This window comes from Arvicola amphibius, chromosome 9, assembly GCF_903992535.2.
Source record: "Arvicola amphibius chromosome 9, mArvAmp1.2, whole genome shotgun sequence".
Lineage (NCBI taxonomy): Eukaryota > Metazoa > Chordata > Mammalia > Rodentia > Cricetidae > Arvicola > Arvicola amphibius.
In genome coordinates, this window is record NC_052055.2 from 60130610 (window position 1) to 60146012 (window position 15403).

At 42.7% G+C, this 15403-nt stretch overlaps 1 protein-coding gene across 1 annotated transcript in view; it reads left to right on the forward strand.

Annotated features, from left to right (window-relative positions):
* Positions 1 to 15403, forward strand: part of Scn8a (sodium voltage-gated channel alpha subunit 8) — a 171050-nt gene that overhangs the window by 104772 nt on the left and 50875 nt on the right. The window contains exon 12 of the mRNA XM_038342097.2: positions 6629 to 6985. Coding sequence (XP_038198025.1) covers positions 6629 to 6985 — 357 coding nt within the window. The remainder of the gene's footprint in view (positions 1 to 6628; positions 6986 to 15403) is intronic.

A 15403-nucleotide genomic window follows, 5' to 3' on the forward strand; every position in this document is an offset into this window, starting at 1 on the left:
TGATCATCATAAGTTTTCCATATCATAGAAAATGTAGAATCTTACCAAAGGAAATAAGAGCTTGAGTTGAGTATTAAAGAAAATATTGACAGTTCAGAATTATTTAATTGGGAAGAATGACCTTCCCTAATGAGAGTAATTCTGTTTGCTAACTAAGTCCTGGCTATTTATCATAGGGTTTGCAGCATCACCTACACCAATATGGATGCAATCCATCCTTCCGTCTCTAGTCATTGGGCCTTGTCAGGCACCCAGTCCTTAATCTAGAATGAACCACCAGATACTTGTCATATGTGACATTTGTTTTCTACCTTGTGTGGAAATGCCCTAAGAGTTGTCCTGTCTGTAAATGTCCATTTCACAGTTGTTCTTCACATCTTTCTGTGAAGAATTATCCTAACCCCCAAAACAGTATGTAACTGGTAGTTTCTCTCCCACCCTCCAGTTCTTGAATAAACAAACACTCAAGCTTATATTAAATATAAAAGTTGACCAATGGCTCAGGTTTATTACTAGCTAGCTCTTACTTTTAAATTAACCCATTCCCATTATTTTATATTTTACCAGGAATCTCAGACTTGTTACCTCACATCTCGCTTCTCCTATGGCTGCTGGTATCCCCTCGACTTCACCTTCTTTCACTCTGTATTCAGTTCGGCTTTCCCACCTAGCTATAGTCTACCCTCCCATAGCCAAAGCAGCTTTACTCATCAACCAGTAAAAGCAACACATATTCAAGCGTACAGAAGGGCATCCCACATCAGCAGTAGTCTTCTATTCCATCTTTCCATCATGTTGTGTATGTGTCTTTGTTGCTTTTCACTGTGTGTATATCCTATCTACTTGTTTATTTGTGTTCACATCCTCTCTTCTACTGAAGTCTAAAGTCAGCTTTTATACCCATGGCTATATTCAGATGTGTTGGCCAAATGAATGCAGGGCATGCAGAAACCTGACTTCATTCCCTCTAGAACATGGTCATCATGGTCCACAAAAGTCACCTCAGTGTCACCTGCATCACTTTCCTCCCGCTCCTGCTCTTTTGGGGACTGTGATTACTGCTTTGTTGTAGCTCTGTCCTTGTCTGGAGCACAGTGATGGCTCTGGAATGAATACCTTGCTGCTCCTCGGCTTGGCTATTCAATACTCTCTGATTAATCTATAGGCTTTAGCAGAATCACATTGATTGCTCCTTCTCTTAGAAAATAAAACTGGCTTCTGAGATGTCCTGCTTTGCATGGAAGTGTTCACTTCCTCTAATTTTTTCCATTTGAAAAAAATTGAGGATGACTCACGGCCATGGCTGACTGCCAAGACTGGCTTAGACTTAGATGCCCCACATGGCAGCAGCATTCTTTGTCCTGGGACTTGCCTGCAGTTTCTCTGATTGAATTTGGAAGGACTGAAGGAAATGAAACCTAGAGAGACTTGCTAATGTATCCAGGCTATGAACTAATAGGCACTAGAGCCTCCATTTGGACTCAGTTCCCTTCTACTCTAGAATTTCTTCCCCTGCCGTTCTTTCTCACTGATACACAGACATAGTTCTGTCACCAGATAGTTCTGAGCTGGTCGGGAGGGAGGATGCTGCATAGACCTGAGGGATGACTGAAAGTCCTTGGATCCCATGTGAGGAAGGAAACGTGAGAGGAGATGAAAGAGGTTTAAGACCACCTATCTGTGTGTCATAGTTCAAACAGCCGGCGATCACAGCCTGTGGACATATACAGACTTGTGTGTGGAAAACCTAAGTCCATCCCGTAAGTCCAGAGCACCCGAGAGCTGTTCTCCCAAGAAAAATCTATACATGTCGTGTTTCCTAGTAGCCTGATTTGACTGTCAGAGAAGAGCCGAGACACTTAGTTGTTTGGCAAGAAGAATTCTAAAAATAAGAAGTAAGACCTGCTCATTTCATCAACCTGATTTGATCCAGGAGTTAATAGGCTTTGAGACTCAATAGGCATTTTATTAAATAAAATTAAAGTTTATTGTCAAATAAAATATCTTCCTTTAGGTAGCAATTAACTCACAAGGAAGTGTCAATGAAACACGATCCATTCAGCGGGGACAGGGACCCTTACATGTGAGCATGATCAGTTTGCAGTGTATAATCAGAATACAAGCCTTGTAATGTAGTTATATCTACTATATACAAAACAGTCGAAGAGATATACAGAGATAAGGGAAAAGGCGTGTGCCCGTAAGGAGCTTGTAGATGATCTCCAGGAGATTTAACAACAACGAAAAGCTGCTGCACTTGGACAGAGGGCTGAGGAGTTGACGGAGGGCGCAGTAGGCTCAACAGTGCAGAGGAAGAGTGTGAGAGCCACTGAAGGGTGCAGTCCCGGAGGGCGCCGGCTGCCTGTGCACATTTCAGGAAACAATGAAGTTAAGTGCATTCCATCGTGGAGGAGACTTGACAGCCTGTCCTAGGATACAGGCTATCAGAGATGACTGTGGGAGATAGCAGAGGTGCTCCTGTTTTGTGTGTCCATCTGTCTTTCTAGTGAGATCTCAGATTTCTGAGCTACTGCACAGTTTATTAAGTTTCTCTTATATCCGCCTTCGTAATTGCTTTTGAGTGTGCCTTTTATGTGTAATTTAACCAATCCAAAACTACTGTCCCTAGCTACTTCCTTTGTTTATAAGCTAACATTTCCCTGCTCCAAACCATTCTAGGGCTGAGTACCCAGTAGTTAAGTACCTCCTCTACAGCCCACATAGACCCCAAATTATTTCAGACTTTCCAGCCTTGTGCTTTCTCAAACTAGCCTCCGGTGCTGCAACACTCTGTCTCAGTGTGGTCCTTCATGGAGCAGCTGTGTGGGACAGAGGCGTAAAGTCTTCTGGCTGTGGTCTTGCTTCTTTGTCTGCTTGTTGTTATTGTTGAGACAGGCTCTTGATGTTATAGCCTAACCTGATCACAAACTTGTGTGATCCTCCTGCCTCAACCTCCTGAGTTCTGGGATGACAGCATGCCCAGCTTTTGTCTTTATTTCTTAAGACAACATCTTCCAGCCAGTCATTTTTACTAAACGTTTTCAATTTTTCCCAATTGTTCGTGAACTGTACTATTGTAAAATGTAACAATGAATTCCTAGAAAAATTATCGTACTCTCTGATGTTCTGACAACATTGTCATAAAATGTCCTAGAGTTCGTTTGTCTTACTATAAGCCAGTAAGTTTTGTGCTAGCATTGATCTGTGAATGATGCCCTCACTGCATATGTTGAGTAGAGCAGGTTCAGGGAAAGAAGCAGTAACCCAGTGAGGGTGCCCAAGTCAGATGCGAGTGGAGTAGAGAGGCCCTGTTCTGCTGCTGGCACCAGTTGGGAGAAGGACATGTAGGAACTGGCTGTGTGTACCCGTGTGATATCAACTCTCATTTACAAACATGATGCGGCCAGCATGCTGGACTCTACCAGAGCGGCGTCCCCTCTCAGTGCCAGGATGTGGCGGAAGAGTGAGGAGGGCTTTGAGAGTGACAAACTCAGCCTCCTCCCACAAGCCAGTGTGTGCCGCGTGAGTCTCCACAGCGGCATGACCGTCACATGTGGAGGGGACCTGTGATTCTAATTTATTTTCTTTTTAACTTTTTTTCTTTTGTGGTGCTGCGGTAGAACCCAGACCCTTGTGAAATGTGGGCAAGATTGTCAGTGAGCTGCACCCCTAGCCCTGACCATGAGTGTCTTCATGCGGCCTCCAGTGGCAAAACTCAGACGTGTTTCAGAAGTTTGTGGGTTACTTAGAGCCAGATCAGGAAAATCACACAAGCAAAAGACACAGGTTTGAGAGTGAAGGGCACTGAATTACAATTCTTCAGAGAGAAGTAACCCATCTAGGGACAGGGGCTTTGTACATTACAGAAAGAGACAGGAGCCAGAAACACTTGGAGCGTAGAACCAAAAAATGGAATTCTCGACAGCACAGCGACAAGGACCAAATACTAAGCACAGCTGCCCTTCTAGGGTTATCACAGAATATGCTGGAGAAGTTTCTTTTAAAGTCTGCTCTGTGTGTGCTCTATTGACTCAGCTCTCACCTTAGCAAATAGTTAGGCCTAAGCCCCAAGGCAAAAACTTCTGTTACAGCTTTGAATTGTGAAAGTTCCCTCAAAGACTAACTTGATAAAACCAGTACTCAGAGGGAGCAGTGAGGACTGTCTCAGGCCAGTCGTGGAGCAAGCTGCTCTCTCCTACAGAACTGGTTTTCTTTTCTTTTCTTTTTTTTAAAGAAGGCATCAGATCAGATCTCATTATAGATGGTTGTGAGCTAGCATGTGGTTGCTGAGAATTGAACTCAGGACCTCTGGAAGAATAACCAGTGCTCTCAACCTCTGAGCCATCTCTCCAGCACCAGTTTTCAAGAACCGGATCCCCTAACTTTTAACCTATATAGAGTTGTGCCTAAGACCAAGCCCTGTTACCCAAAACCCTCCTGTGTCTGTGCCTGTGGGGGGATGGAGAGTGTTCCCCCTCCCCCTTCCCTTTTCAGGGGCTCCCTTTTTTCACTCCCCATGTGGCCTGTATGGCTCATTTCCTTAAGGATGTCAGATAAGGACAATTGAAAGTATCACACCTACAAAATGTTCTGGAACACAGGAGCCTTACCTCCTCTATGAAACTTTCTGGATCCGTCTCTTCCTTACATGTGTCTCTTAAGAGTAAAATAATTATGAAGGTCTGGCATGCTGTAAGTTCAGGACTGGGTTACCGTGAGGGGGACACATATATTAAAAAAAAATGAGGCCATGCTTTTTCAAATGAAAACAGTACTAATTTGACCACTTTCTTTGACCTTGAGAACACTTTGTCAGTTAGATGGAGCTGCAGACTCCCATAAACTAAGGAGGCCCGCCTGAGTCTGTAGCCTGAAGACTGATACAGTGTATTTAAAGCAGAGACTATGATAGAACCATTTTATTTTAAAATGCCTACCTTGATGAAAATAAAACATAGTTTTGAGTGTTCCCTTTTCTGTTGTGTTAGCTGCCTTGAAGTGAGCTCATGGTGTCCTGAGACTTGGTAAGACCACCCTACTTGAGGTCCTCAGAAGTCCAGCGGCCGGGGACGGGGGCAACTTTCACCAGCTAGCGCATCCATTAGCGTGTTCACTGCTCTCAGCAGGATGGAAAGAGGAGTGAATTTGTTGGCTGACAGCTCCTCTAACAAATACATCTGACTGGTGGTTTGCCATGTGGTTTTTGGTTTATAACTTGGAAGGAGTTCAAAGAACTGAATGACATTATAACACAATTCTTTCCAAGATTATATTTGCATGAATAAAGCTTCCCAACATTTAAAATGAATTATTAGGAATGGGTGTGGGTGAGCCATGTCTTCCTCTACTCATAAGTAATCCTGTCAACAAACAGTGAGGCACAATTAAGAAATAGCCATCTCATCAAGAGGTGCACTTTAATAACTGCTTCTAAGTTACTTGCTTGTCACATGTATACCATGTGTGTGGTGTGATCAGTTACATTCATAAAAATTATAAAAACTGAATATGAGATCATTTGAAAAATATTTTAGGGACTCATGGTCACAGAAGAAAGTTTTAAATTTTAAGGTTGCCTATTTATATTTTTCTTGATGCAGAGTAGTATTCCATGGTAATCAATAAAACGCGTTTAAGCATAAAAATTCACTTTCATAAAATTTTGGAGGGAGGGGTCTGGAGAGATGGCTCAGTGGTTAAGAGCACTGATTGCTCTTCCAGAGGTCCTGAGTTCAATTCCCAGCACCCACATGGTGGCTCACAACCATCTGTACTGAGATCTGGTGCCCTCCTCTGGCATGTGGGCATACATGGAGGCAGAGTGTTGTATACATAATAAATAAATAAATCTTTAAAAAAAATTTTGGAGGGAATGTGCAATGGAAACGTGTTAAAAGTGAAAAATGAAAACTTGGTAGAGCCGGGCGGTGGTGGCGCACGCCTTTAATCCCAGCACTCGGGAGGCAGAGGCAGGCGGATCTGTGAGTTCGAGGCCAGCCTGGTCTACAAGAGCTAGTTCCAGGACAGGCTCTAGAAACTACAGGGAAACCCTGTCTCGAAAAACAAAACAAAACAAAACAAAAAAACTTGGTAGATTGCTCCTTGAAAATGGGAGTGCTGGGAATTATGTAATTTACAACCAACCAAATTAGGAGATAAATTATTCACAGCCACTTAAAATTCTGATTTTAAAAGATGTTGGCTTTAAAGTGGAGGAGGTATAATCACATGGCAGCTCACTAACTAACCAGTGGCATTTTGTAGTAGTATCAGAGCTCCAGACAGTACCTGTGGAGAGAGGGACAACTGTTGCTAGTGGGCTGTGGAGTCTAACTTGGGCGATGTTTTAAAGCACTTTGTGTGAGAGCCGGTAGTAAGCACAAAAAAAAAAAAAAAGCAAAACCAAAAAAAAAGCCAAAAACTGATTTGCGTGCAGGGTCCATAAGGCGAGTAGACAGGCGATTCCAGGTGTATGATCAGCGGGATGTGATTAAGAGTACGTGATGAATGGTAACAGACCTTGGACGTCCTTCTGGAATCTCTGGTGTGTGGCAGGGGTGCATCAGGCTGCTGGTTGGTTGGTCTTTCACACACCCCTCTTTCTCTCTCTCTCCCTTGTCCTCTGCAGTCGCTGCTGAGCATCCCAGGCTCACCCTTCCTCTCCCGCCACAACAGCAAAAGCAGCATCTTCAGCTTCCGGGGCCCCGGGAGGTTCCGAGACCCTGGCTCAGAGAACGAGTTCGCAGACGACGAGCACAGCACGGTGGAAGAGAGCGAGGGCCGGCGCGACTCGCTCTTCATCCCCATCCGGGCCCGGGAGCGCCGCAGCAGCTACAGCGGCTACAGCGGCTACAGCCAGTGCAGCCGCTCCTCACGCATCTTCCCCAGCCTGCGGCGCAGCGTGAAGCGCAACAGCACCGTGGACTGCAATGGCGTGGTGTCGCTCATCGGGCCTGGCTCCCACATCGGGCGGCTCCTGCCTGAGGTGAAAATAGATAAGGCAGCTACGGACAGTGTAAGGAAGTACACAGTGGACCAGGCTAGGCATGGCAGTCACGGCTCCTGCACCCCTCCTGCCCGTCCAGCCGGCCAGCCTCATAGTCTGCCTTCCATTCTGGTTTACGCTGCTCCCTTTCCCTTCTTTCCAACTGCCCCTACTCCCCTTACACCTCTTAATCCTCTTCTTTACACTTGGCTTGTCATCTCCTGCCCTGCCTTCCTTGTTGCTGGGCTCCTTTATTTTGCCTCTTAATCTTTCCCTCCACCTGGGCAGATCAGTCTGCCCTCTGCCCCTCCCCGTGCACACCTGCTTTGATCGACTGCAGGATGGAATGAAACTGGCCAGTTGCCACTACCAGTGACCTAATCTGAGCCGGTTTGAAATCACTGCCTCTCTTCTGTTGTCTTTCTTTCCTACTAGGAAAACAGCTTGGAATTTAAAGACCTTAATGTTTCTATTTTTTAAAATATTATTTTTGAGTAATTTTCTGCCCTTCTACAAGGATGAGATGTGATACTTTTTCCAAAGAGGAATGTTTATGCATTATGCCAGGGTAGAGGTTATACCAGGCAAGCAATGCCAGTAGTTGAGACCAAGAGAGCACTGGACCCCGAGTCTCAGAAAGGCTTGGCATGGGAAGAAATGAGGAGGGGGGAGTGGGAGGTTGAGTGAGGAGCACATGGTTCATGGGGGAGGAAGGACATGGAAGCAGAAGATAAATTTAAATGGAGTCAGTTGTTGGGCTCTGGAGGGGCAGCAGATGGCAGCTTCAGGGAATCGGTTGTTTAAGGCTTAGTAATGGTTCCCCTCTTTGGGAAAAGCCATGTCTTAGCATTTCTTTAAATTCTAAGCTCTTTTTTTAAGGTTTTAAGTTATTATACCTCAGTAATCCTAACCATTCCCATCTCCAACTCTTCAAAGGTCTTCAGTGCCTCTGCAGCAGTGTGAGCCCCTGAGGCAGCATGTTGGCCCCGTGTTCTAACCACTCAGTATCTCTAACAGCATGAAGACAGCCAGCCCTTTAATTAGCACGATGCATGTGGGGAAGAAAGTGGATAATTGTGGGTGAAATAGTTCTGAGCCATCTGTATTACAACTGCATAGGGCAGTTGTTGGCTGAACGGGTGAAAATCCAAAAGATAGAGCTAGCACAGTAGCTTTATGGAAGACATGGCATTCCCTCTCCAGCACCACACACTGGGTAGACAATTCAGAGGTCAATTTGAATGTGTTTGAGGTTGCTTCATATCTCTCTGCCCTTTTATTTTAAAGGAAAATGCCTTGTCCCTTAGCTACTTAGCTTCTTACAAGCTACAAATGTCCCCTTCCTTTCTGTGTCTGGCAGGACAGTTGAATTTGTTGCTGGGATCTGACCAGGGTCTTCTACATGCAAGGCCAAAACTCTTCCACGGAGCTACACCTCTAGACCAGTTTATAAGTTATTTCTAGAAATGTTACACTCTGAAAACCCAGTCCTTTTTTTCCGGTTGGTTTCAACATCATCTCTGTTCACTGGCTTGGGTATTGCCCTTCTGGAGACTTGATTGTTTAAAGTTACAATGAGAACTAATGATGAACAATAACTCAAGTCCTGCAACCCAGAGAGCTGGCCAAAATAAACAAAGATGTCACCATTATATTACATTTTTACTTGATTTTCACTGATTCTGTATCTAGGGCAAATTTTGGGCTTGATACCTAATTAGTTACATTCTCTGGGGAAATAAACAAGAACTGACACCAGTGGAAAATCAGGGTAGGTCATGTGGTAGTGCAGTTGGGGCAACTCCAAAATTCAAATATTCAAATTGAATTTTGTTGTACTAGAAGGTTTATGGTTTATAAGTCAAATAATAAAGCTGATGTTTTCCCCAAAGAAAAGGGATGAGATGTCCAGTAAGTGTCTTCAACTTCAGCTTAAGGTATGGTCAGTCTTGACAGTTGGCTTGGCTTGGGTTTGGTTAGATTTGGTTGTGTTTGTTTAGGTTTGGTTTGGCTAGGTTTAGTTAGGTTTGGTTTGACTGGGTTTGGTTAGGTTTAGTTTTGTTGGGTTAGGTTTGGTTTGGTTGAGTTTGGTTAGGTTTGGTTGGGTTGGATTTGGTTTGTTTGGATTGCATTGAGTTGTGTTGGGTTGGGTTTGGTTGGGTTGAGTTGGGTTTGGTTAGGTTTGATTAGGTTGGGTTAGGTTTGATTGGGTTGTGTTGAGTTTGGATGGGTTGGGTTGAATTGGGTTTGGTTAGGTTGGGTTGGGTTAAGTTGGGATTGGTTAGGTTTGGTTTGGTGAGTGGCTTCTTTTGTACTGTGTGGAAGAAACGTTTTTGAGGTTCAGTTGAGCAGATAGCTATGGAGTATGGCTTCTGTTCCTCCCTGTACTGTGGCCTACAGAGTTCTTTCTGGAGCCTTCAGAGGATCCTAGTGTCCAGTACCTAGTAGGCACTTAGGAGAGTCTTTAAAGTGGCTCTAAGGATGATGGTGACAGAATGAAGAGTCCCAAGGCCAGGAGACCAGAGCTCCAGCATGACAGGAAGAGGCAGTAGGCAAGAACATATCTATAAGCAGAGACTGCATTTCATTTCCCAGCTGCCCAGACTCAAATGATCATACAGAAACTATATTAATTACAACACTGCTTGGCCAGTGACTTAGATGTATTCCTAGCTAGCTCTTACATTTTAAATTAACCCATTTCTATTAATCTATGTATCACCACGAGGCTGTGGCTACCAATAAGTTTCCACTGTCTGTCTCCTTCGGCAGCTACATGGCATCTCCCTACTCTGCCTACTCTTTCTCTATATCTCTGTTCGGACTTCCCGCCTGGCTTTATTCTGCCCTGCCATAAGCCAAAGCAACTTCTTTATTATTCAATGGTAATAAAACATATTCACAGCATACAGAGGGGAATCCCACATCACATGTCATCCTCAGGGTCTTCATAATTAGGAGCACCCTTTTATTAGAAGCCATAATGCCTAGGTTAAGGCTGGTTGTTAATGGTGTGGGAAAATGTGTTCGTTGTAATAACAGCCCATGAAGAATCAAACAGACAAAGTAGGATGCATCTGTTATGTGGCTTGATATCAAATCCACATAAAGACAGACATAGAGGGGAGAAGACAACTGATGAAAGACTGTGGAAGTTGCCTTTGGGATGAGAAGTTATTAGTTATTTTCCCTTCCTTGTGATTTTCTTGTTTATGTATCTATCAGCTATCCATGTTTTGTTTGTGGTACTAGGTGTCTAACCCAAGACCTTGTACATTCTGAGCAAGTGCTCTGTGACTGAGCTACATTTCTAACTCTTGGGTTTTGTTTATTTAGTTACCTGTTTTGAGACAAGGTTCACTGTGTAGTTCAGATTGGCCTTGATCTCTATATGTAAACCAGACTGGCAATGAACTCAAGATCCTCCAGCCTCACCCTCCCAAGTACTGAACGTATAGATGTGCCACCACATCTTACTATCACATAATTTTTGTGACCACACTATAAAGTGGTGATTTTTTTTGTCCTCAGCGGAAAGAGTTGGTAACTTGTATATGTGGAAATGAAACCAAGGTCTCCTAAAGCCCAAGATATTATTTCTGACAGCTAAACTATTAGCTTCTTTACAAAGTTAGGGAAATAGTCATTTTTCTTAAAAGGACATATTAATACTTTTATGTTAGACATTATAATTTTAGTTATGAAATTTAAGGTATTAATTACTTATCTGGCAGCCTATACCAGAAAATAGTCACCGTCTCTTTGGGCTGAGATACAGTAAGTAACCCCACTATCAGACATGTTGGAGTGTGCCCATAACCAAGAATTAACTTGTCTTCACACATACTCATGTTTCATTGGCTGGTAGAGGAGCCACTAATGTTATAGTACCAGTGTCCACCCTTAGATTACACCACATGTGTATTTTTGTTCTTTGAGTTCAGTTAAGAATTGCAATATGGGCCAGGCAGTGGTAGCACATGCCTTTAATCCCAGCACTCAGGAGGCAGAGACAGGCAGATCTCTGTGAGTTCGAGGCCAGCTTGGTCTACAAGAGCTAGTTCCAGGACAGGTCCCAAAGCTATAGAGAAACCCTGTCTCTACAAAAAGAAAAAGAAAATAAAAGAAATGCAATACAGTGCTTAAAACAGCAGAAGAAGGGGAGCTGAAGAGATGGCTCAGAGGTTAAGAGCGCCAGTTCCTCTTCCATAGGACCCTAGCTTGATCTCCGGCACCCACATGGCAGCTCTCAACTGTTTGTAACTCCAGTTCCTGGGAATCTGATGCCTTCTTCTGGATCCTACAGGCATTGCATGCACATGCTCCACAGACATACATGCAGGGAACACCCATTCACATAAAATAAATAACAATTTAAAAAATTACTTCAGGCATTATATCATTAGCATCTCATAAAAACATTCACATCTTCATTAATTATGTGGTTGGGATTGAATGATGGTTTTCTTTTTCATGATTCAGGAATTTTTGCACTTGGTTTGTGCTGAAGCATGGAAGGAAGAGACTTCCTGTGTCTTTCTTTCTGAACTGGAAGAGTGAGAATCTTTGCTCTTTCTCATAAAGAAAACAGGTGCCACCAGCACCCAGAAATCCCACTGAACTTGAAAATTTGCTGAGGCAGATTGCAAATGTCCAAGCTTTGTCTCCTCCCCGAGAGAGGGGTACCACTGTCGTCTTCATTGTTATGAAGGTCAGATGTGCTGACTTTGATGTTGAGGTGCTCACAGTCTTATCTCCCATGTGTTCTTCATGCTCCATTCCCTTTCTTAGCCCTAGGGAGAGAATAATCGACTTGCCTGACTTAGGATGGTCTCCTTCTAAGACTACAAAGCCCCTTTGAGGAAAAGGAGTTACTGTTCCAAAGCAGAATCCCGTTGTTTGAATGGGATGTTGAGTTGATGGTTGCAAAGGCTCTCAGGACACGTTTCAAACACTATACATTTTAGTTCTAAGAAAGTGCCTGGCAGATGAAGTTCAGTTGTATATTTCTTGTGGGAGCAATCTAGAATTGGAATGAAGTTGGAGCTTCCTTGGGCAAATCTGGAGAATTGTGGTCAGAACCAGCCCCCTGCAGAAGCACTAGTGTCTTTGTAGGAAGGACTCAGTTCAGGAGGCTTTACATCAGTAGCCAAGCACCCTGATGGACCCTGCATTTGGGTTAGAAGAGATGGAACTAACTTATCCTGAGTTTAGGTGATCCACTCCCCCCACCACTGTGCCTTATGCTATACCTAACTTCTGTAATTTTGTGGATTGTAGCCTGGTTATTGAAGACTCAACAGCTAATATCCACATATAAGTAAATACATATAATACTTGTGTTTTGGGATCTGTATTACCTCACTCAGGATTATTTTTCTAGATCCATCCATTGGCTTTTGAATTTCATAATTTCATTTTTTAGCACCTGAGTAATATTCTAGTCTGTTGGTGTTCCACATTTTCTTTATCCTCTTATCGCTAGTAGACATCTAGTCTGTTTCCAGTGTCTGACTGTTAAGAATAGAGCAGCAGTGAGCAGTGCCACGCAGGTGTCTCTGTGGTGGGATGTTGTGGTGATTTGAATGTAATTGAACCACATGAGCTCACAGGGAGGTATGGACATGGAGGAGGTGTGCCCTTGTTGGAGGAAGTGTGGCCCTGTGGGGGCAGGCTTTGAGGTCTCTTGATCAAGCTTCCCTCAGTGTGTCTGTCAGTCAACTTCTGCTGCCTTCTGGTCAAGATACAACCAGCACCATGTCTGTTTGCACAATGCCATGCTCCCTGTCATGATGATAATGGACTGAATCTCTGAAACTGGAAACAAGCCATCCCCATTAAATGTTTTCTTTATAAGAGTTGCCATAGTCACAGTGTCTCTTCACAGCAATGAAAGCCCTAACTAAGACAGATGCAGAGGCTTTTAGGTATATGCCTGAATGGAGTAGCTGGGTCTTGAAGTAGATCTAGTCCCAGCTTTCTGAGGAACCACCACACTGCTTTCTGTAGCAGCTGAACAAGTTTGCAGTCCCACCAGCCATGGATGAGTGTTCCCTTACTCCACATCCTCACCAGCATGAGCTGTCATTTGTGTTATTTATTGATCTCAGCCATTCTGACAGGTGTAAGATGAAATCTGGAAGTGGTTTTGATTTGCATTTTCCTGATGACTAAGGATGTCGAACATTTCTTCCAGCGTTTCTTCTTTTGAGAACACTGTTTAGCTCTGCCCCCTATTTTTAATTGGCTTGTTTTCTTGATATCCAGTTTTTCTTAGTTCTTTAGTTGGTTAAATCAAAAGCAAAAAAACAAAGGAACTTTTCCTATTCTGCAGCCTGCCACTTTGTCAGAATGATGGTGTCCTCTGCCATGCAGAAGCTTTTTGGTTCGTGAGGTTCTGTTTATTATTTGTTGTTCTTAGTGCCTGTGCTATCAGTGTTCTCTTCAGAAAGTCTTTCCTGTGCAGCGAGTTCGAGACTGTTCACTACTTTCTCTGCTGTCAGATTCAGTGTATCTGGCCTTAGACTGATGTCTCTGGTCTCCTTCTATTGTCTTATTGCTCTAGTAAAGACTTCAAGTTCTGTAATCGAATAGGTATGGGAAGAGTGAGCGCCTTGTCTTGCTTCTATTTTAGTGGAAATACTTTGAGGTTTTCTCCATTTAGGGTGATAGCGACTGTGGGCTTGCTGTAAATTAACTTTATTATGTTGAAGTATGTCCCCTGTATCTCTGATCTCTCTAGAACTTTTTATCATGAATGAGTGCTAGGTTTTGTCAAAGGCGTTTCTACATCTAGTGAGATGAGAATGTGGTTTTTGTCTTTCAGTCTGTTTATGTGGTAGATTACATTTATCAATTTATTTATGTTGAACCATCCTGCATTTGGGGATAAAGCCTACTTGGTCATGGTAAATGATCTCTTTGATATATTCTTGTGTTTGGTTTCCAAGTATTTTATTGAGAATTTTTGTATCTATGTTCATAAGGAAAATTGGCCTGTAATTCCCTTTCTAAGTTAGGTCTTTATGTGTTTTAGGTATCAGAATTACTATGGCCTTGTAAAAAAAGAACTGGGCAGTGTTCCTTCTGTTTCTCTTTTGTGAAGTAATTTGAGTAGTGTTGGCATTAACGCTTCTTTGAAAGTCTGGTTGATTTCTGTGCTAAAATCATTTGGCCCTGGGCTTTTATCTATTTGGGAGACTTTTAATGACTACTTCTATTTCATTGGGACATTATGTCTCTTTAAATTGCTTCTCTGATTTTGATTCAACTTTAGTAGATGGTATATATCAAGAAAACTATCCATTTCTTTCAGATTTTCTAATTTGGTGGAGTATAGTTTTTTAAAGTATGTTCTCATGATTCTCTGGATTTCCCCTTTTTGTCTCTAATTCTGATCTTCTTCCATCTTTTAGTTAATTTCACAAAGAGTTTGTCAGCTTAAAGAACCAATTTTTTGTTTCATTGATTGCTTTTATTGATTTCATCACTGAGTTTATTTCTTGCTATCTACTCCTTTTGGGCATTATTTCTTTGGTTTGTTCTAGAGTATTCAGGTGTACTGTTAGGTTACTAATACAAGATCTCTCCAATTTTTTATGTCGATAAAGCTCTGTGAACTTGTGTCTTAGACTGCCTTTCTCACGTCACATAGGTTTGGGCATGCTATGTATTCATTTCCATTCAATTCTAAAAAGTGTTTAATTCTTCCTTAATTTCTGCCTTGGCCCATTTTTCATCCAGTAGAGAGTTGTTCAGTTTTCAGTGAGTTTATAAACTAACTTTCTGTTGTTTCTTTTGTTGTTGGTATCCAGCTTTAATCCATGGTGGTCTGATAAGTAGGATGCAGGGGGTTCTTTAATTTTTCTTGTATCTGTTGAGACGACTTGCTTTATGTTCAGGTATGTGGTCAGTTTTGAATAAAGTTCTATAAGGCTCTGAGAAGATCTGTTCTTCTGCGTTCGGGTTACTTGTTCTGTAACTACCTACTAGGACCATTTGATTTATAACATCATTTAGCTATAGCATTTTGTTTGGGTGACCCATTTATTGGCGAGATTGGGGTATTGAAGTCACACACTATCAGTGGGGGGGTCAATATGTGATTTAAGCTGCAGTAAGTAGTATTCATTGTGTTTGTTTGTTTATTTTATGAACTGGGGTGTTCTTGTGTTTGGTGTCTAAATGTTCAGACTTGCAATACCCTCTTGGTAGATTTTTTTTCCTCTGATGAGTACATAGTTTTGGTTTGAAGTCTATTCTGTTAGATACTAAATTGGCCACACTGGCTTGATTCTTCTGTTCATTTGCTTGGAATATCTTTTTCCATCCCTGTAAGGTGAGCCTGTCCTTGATGTTGAAGTGTGTTTCCTGGGTGCAGCAGAAAGGTGGAGCCTGTTTTTATATCCATTCTGCGCC